Source organism: Buceros rhinoceros, unplaced genomic scaffold, assembly GCF_000710305.1.
Source record: "Buceros rhinoceros silvestris isolate BGI_N320 unplaced genomic scaffold, ASM71030v1 scaffold30165, whole genome shotgun sequence".
NCBI lineage: Eukaryota > Metazoa > Chordata > Aves > Bucerotiformes > Bucerotidae > Buceros > Buceros rhinoceros.
Window position 1 is genome coordinate 14086 of NW_010411639.1, and position 5911 is coordinate 19996.

At 53.9% G+C, this 5911-nt stretch overlaps 1 protein-coding gene across 1 annotated transcript; it reads left to right on the forward strand.

Annotated features, from left to right (window-relative positions):
• Positions 1-5212: 5212 nt before the first annotated feature.
• Positions 5213-5911, forward strand: ADORA1 (adenosine A1 receptor; the record flags this gene model as incomplete). The annotated part of the gene is made up of 1 exon (XM_010136086.1): positions 5213-5911. A coding segment is annotated over exon 1 (699 nt), but the record flags the coding sequence as incomplete, so codon positions are not given.

Consider the following 5911-nt stretch of genomic DNA (forward strand, 5'->3'; position numbering starts at 1 on the left):
ACCCTGGGGCGCCGAGCTGCTCTAACTCCAGGCCACTACATGTGAGCTGAGATATAGGGCTTAGAAAGGTGACAGATGCTCATAGAGCTGATGCCAAGCAGGAAGTTCACATATGGTGAGAAAATCCTTCTCTAACTCTTGGTGGGGTGGTCCTGGCCCTGCTCTGCCCCTCTGCAGGGTGCTGCTCCAACTGTGGTGGCAGCCATGACTTCTGAAATCACAGCTCATTGCACACGTTGTGGCAAGGAGGACCTGGAACCCACTGGGGGCATCTGTCCCTGGAGCCCCTTGCATAGTCCCAGCTTTGGACCTTCTGCCACCTCAGCTTCTTGCAGCACAGGGAGTGCTAAGCATGCTTCTCCTGCAGTCTCCTGAGTTGTCCTAGTGTCTGCTCCAGACTGGGGCAGCTGGTGATGATGGGAACAGGAGACATTTATGCCAAAGCTCACAGACATGTTAATACACCTTCAAATCCTTGATAACCTTCAAGATTTTGAACATAAGTCTTTTAACTGAACAAAGCCCGAAAGAGATCAGAAGGGAAGGAGGAAAATAGTGGAGCAAGAGACTGAAGGAGGAATAAATTTTTCATGTCCAGGGTTAGAGGAGACAAAGGAGCTGTGACCAGGGTTCCTCTATCACACAGTGTCCCTTCTGCAGCACTTCCCACCTTCTGCGGGTGCCCAGGGACCTCCTTGTCCCAGCCCTGTGCTGCTGCTGAGATTGCCCCTCACAGAACCCAGATGCCGCTTCGCATTTCTCAGCCTCACATTACTGAGCAGTTTTGAACACCAGCACCTGAGTTTTCCCACCCTCCAGGACACTGGAAGATCCAAAGCAAAGATACAGGCAGGAAAAAGGAGCAGAAACCAAAATCCTCTGCGATCAAAGCGCTTCTGTCTGGAGATTTTCAATTAGATCAGGACATGCACTGGCTGCTCTTCCTTGCTGTGTTCGTAATGCAGATGAGCTTCATGTCAGCTTGGCCTCCTTTCCTCCTACCATGTTGGCTCCGGCTTCATTTCATTAGCGATGGCCTGCCTTCATTAGTGGATTAATTCCCCAGGAACTGCACTGAAATAAACCCTACCAGAGCTAGGACCAGCCAAGCTGCATCTCAGGGCTGGCTGGACAACAGCACGTATTTTCTGGACAAAAAGGATGTTCACAGAATTACTAAGAAAGAAACAAACCAAAACAAGAGGAGATGTTTTGTGAGTGTTAGATTTGGACTGACCAGTGGGTTGGAGGTCTAGGAAAGGAGCCCTCCTCTCTCTCGGGAGACAGACCCCGAGATGAAAGTCAAATCAAGGAAATGCAGTGAATAAGCCGCACACCGTTTGTTTCCAGATGTGTCCTGGTATGTTAGATGGCCATGGGGGCTTTGCCCACCCGGTGCCAGCCCAGGTCCTGGGCTAAGCTGCTCCTTGGCTGCAATGGAGAGGGATGTAGAGGCCTGGTCACATCAAGATGTGGCAGAAGAAGTTGAATCTAGCCTGAGAATGATGAGCAAAGGGAAATGAGGATGGATAGTGTTCATGGGGTGAGGGCCCAGGGACCATTTCATGACCTCCTGGAGAAAAGGGGCCTCAGCATCTCCCCCATGGACTCTGTTCTCAGCCCAAGAAACTGACTGCGTAACATCTCCTAGAGCGTCCCATCATGAGGCAGCATCTCTTCCTGGAGAGCCCTGCTCCCTCTCCCCTTTAGCTCTGCGCAGTCTCTGGGGACAATTTGTCTGCCTCCACCTCCATTTCTTCCACTACCTCTGGGGTTGCAAACAGCACCCGATCAATAATTGATGTTTTGCCTCTTTGCATTGTTTTCCAAATCCTCAAAGACATTTTTGTTCCATTTTTGTTCCACACCAAACCAAAGCTCCGGTCCATCCCATTTCTCTGGGATATCGATGAGGCTGGATGGTTGCTGTGCTCCCTCCAGGCTCCTTTCTCCTGGCCTTGGCAGGGTGTCCAGGAGGACTTGGGGCGATGCCCATCTCTGTGGGGAATGGATATCGCAAAAACCGCCAGTGAGGGAGGGCAGGAAAAACTCTAGCAATTATGGTCAGGCTCAAAACCCCACAGATGAAGGAAACAAACCCAAATTGTCTGATGATGTTGGAGACTATTATCATGGAAGTTTTAGTCACAGCTGTTAATAAAAATTATAGCAGTAATAAAATTGCAATGATGCTAGAAATGGTTCCAACAGGGATGATAATAATAAGATTATTTATTAATTGTGAGCCATTATCAGCATTTTCTAGCACTTCTGCCTCCCAGACCATCCCAAACTCCAGCCCTATTGTATTAATGTACAACAGGGTAAATGAGAAAGACTTTTTCTTGATGGCATAACCAAGGAAAAAACAGGGGAACAGCAACTTCTGGAGCTGGGGCTTTTATTCCTGTTGCTCCTTGAAGCAAGAAGCCAAGGGCAGAGGCTGCTGCAGCACCCGGCAGGGAAAGATGCTCCCCGGGGGCTCACGGTGCCAAATGCCCCTGTCAGCCCTACATGGAGAATGACAAAAGCCGTAAAATGACCCTGAGTTCCTCCTCCACCCCACAGGGTCTGACTATGGGGCTCAGTTGCTCCGAAGACTGCAAACTCTACTGAAGGAGGGAAATGCACGATCCCACCTAATGCACAGCCCCACGGCACAGGACTTGTGCTGGGGGGCAATTAGCAGAGGGCTCAGGGACAGATTTTCTACAGATTTGGGGGGTTCAGCTGTGATTCCTGTGACCGTGGTGCACACGTGCAGGGGGATGCACAGACAGGTTTGCTCTCAGCTGCTTCAGCAGTGCCACCCCCTTAACCCTCACAGTGCCAAGCGAAGTGAGGAGCCAGGTCCTCATGCTTGAACTGTTGTGTGTGACAGGCCAGGCATGTGCAGCAAGGTGATGGAGATGGATGTACAGCAAGGAGGGATGGATGGGGACCATGGCAGAGAGATGGAGCTGTGGCAAGACAGAGGGGAGAACGGGCATTGAGGTGGGGGGATCCATGTGAGGAGAAGAGGAATGGGTGCGCAGTGGAGAGGCATGGGTGTGTAGCGAGAAGGGATGCGCAGCGAAGGCAGACCTGCAGCGAGGAGGCAGGAGGGATACGTACTGAAGTGAGGAGGTGGACGAGTGGCCGGCAGTGTGTGGGGCGGTTGCTCTGCTATGTGTGTGTTATGCACTGGATCGAGTGAGCTTGTACTAGTCCAAGGACTTGAGGTCTGCACGACCTCCGCAGCTGTCCTGATAGTCATCTGCAACAACACGCAATGTTCTGGAGCTGCAGGGGGCCAGGACAGACCTGCCTGGGCCCCCTGCAGCCGTTCTCCATCCCCTCTGCTTTGGTTGCAGGAATGAACACGGTGTCCTCTGATCAGTGTTCACCCAGTCCTGTGTGCTCCCCCAACCCAGGCATGAGGAGGGAGCAGCTCTGTGCCTGGGTGCTGGCTGCAAGCTCTGGGAGGGTGTACGGGGACTGGGGTGGCACTGCTGCTGCTCAGCACCCTAGTCTCTCCAGTGATGGGTCACACAGCTCCACAGGGCAGGGAGCACCTGGGACTGCACCGGGTTTAGAAAAATCAGTAGAAGACCCCAGAAAGCCCCAGGAGTGGGGAGGTGGGACACAGCTTGCAGGGATTGCAAAGAGGGAAAGCGCTTGGGCAGAGGGGCTGGTGCTGTTGTTTCTCATGTCACCCCCTGCAAGCTTCTCTAGCCTGGGGAGGTGGGAGTGGGGTGTCATGGCTGGAGGGGCACATCAGCCCTCCCCCAGGATCTGTTCTCAGTGACACGGTGTTCATGGGCCAGCACACAGCCCCACAGGAGCCTCTGGTATCCCCCTGCCACCCGCCGCTCCCATGGTCCACCCCCTACCTTTCCCTTTGCTTGGCCCAGAGCACTGGAGCTCTCCCACCACCCCTCACCCCGCTAGTGCCCCAGCTCTTCCTGCCCTGCACCTTTCTCAGGGTCTCCTGCCCTCTCTCCTTCCCACAAGGAATAAATCACCCTCCAGCTCCAGCCTTGGCTCGCAAAGGAAACAGCAGCCCACGTTGCCACCTCCTTCCCACGGGACACGGCTGCCTCTGGGATGCTGGGAATCTTTTCCCAGAGCAGAGGGGGGGTCATTCAGGAAAGCTGACAGGGACCAGTGGCTCTGGACCCTGTGGACTCCTGATGTCCCCCCTTCCATCCTGTGTCCCTCCATGCTCCCACCCTGACCCTGAGACAGGTTTTGAGAAGGGACCTTTAAGGGGAGGGAGAGTGAGTTTGGGTCCTTGGCCGTATTAAAAAGCTCCCAAATGCTCCATTTTCCCCCACAGGCAAAGGCTGCAGACGTGCAGCAGGGAGCTCTGAGCATCAGGATGGAGATCCAGGTTTGCCAGTCACCTCCACATGGTCCCCATGGCCAGGTTAACACCAGCATCACTGAAAAACCCATTAAACACTCAGAGAAACATTCTTTGCTCAATCCCCTCTGGTGGAAAGCAATAACACTTCGGCTGTGAATCTTCTCGGCTCCTAAGGAGAAGTTTTCCTTTGAGGGCCAGGAGGAAAAGTCAATCTAGCAGGCTCCACTTTCCACTTAGAAAGCTCTGGAGAGATGAGCCCAGCCCCGGCATGCTCCCTGGTGGCACCAGGGAGGGAGCAGAGTCCAGCTGGAACATGGCTCTCCTCCTCCTCCAGCCCTTGACACCGGCCCATTAGGAAAGAGGGTTTTGTCGATCGGCTCAGCACATCAGGAAATGAAACAGGCTGTTCATTTCAGAAGCTTCCCCAGGGGTCCATTAGCACCAGTGGATCCTTCCTGCGGCCCAGCAGGTCCCAGAGGATGCTTCTGTCTTCCCCTGGTGCAGGGGGAATTGCCAGGAACAGGGTGCTGGCAGTGCTGGTGCCCGGGTGAGGATGAACAGCTGCTCCGGGTGCAGAGTGTGAGGTGGGCTGCTGGTGTGACACCAAACCCCCTCTAGATACAAAGGATGAGCACGCAGTCACAGACCAGGTTGCTAATGCATCTCCTGGCTTGGCATCAATTCCCAGAGCTCCAGGATCATGTCTGAGGTCTCTGCTCATCCCTGGGGCCAGGGGTGGTGGTGGGAGAAAGAGTGAGATTCCCCAGGGCACATGAAGAGAAACAGGCCTATTTAACACGTCTGTCAGGACAAGCTGCTACCGATTGCCAGGGAAGGGCTTGAGGAGCATCATGCCGTCTCAGCATGGGCACTGCCACCCCACCCCCAGGCAGAGCATCCTGCTTGTGTTTGATTCTTTCCTGCGGTCGTTGTCTCTTCCACAGGTATAAGAGTATGGTGACACCCCGGCGGGCGGCAGTGGCCATTGCTTGCTGTTGGATCGTCTCCTTTCTGGTGGGACTCACCCCTATGTTTGGCTGGAACAACCTGAACAAGATGCGGAGGACTCAGGCGCTGAACAGCAGCCACACGGAGTTTGTCATCAAGTGCCAGTTTGAGACGGTCATCAGCATGGAGTACATGGTGTACTTCAACTTCTTCGTCTGGGTCCTGCCTCCTCTGTTGCTGATGCTGCTCATCTACCTGGAAGTCTTCAACCTCATCCGCAAGCAACTCAACAAGAAGGTCTCCTCCAGCTCCAACGACCCCCAGAAGTATTATGGGAAAGAGCTGAAAATTGCCAAGTCGTTAGCACTGGTCCTCTTCCTCTTTGCACTCAGCTGGCTCCCTCTGCACATCCTCAACTGCATCACCTTGTTCTGTCCATCCTGCGAGACGCCGCACATCCTCACCTACATCGCTATCTTCCTCACCCACGGCAATTCAGCCATGAACCCCATCGTCTATGCCTTCAGGATCAAGAAATTCCGGACAGCCTTCCTGCAGATCTGGAACCAGTACTTCTGCTGCAAAACCAACAAAACCGGCAGCACCACCACTGAC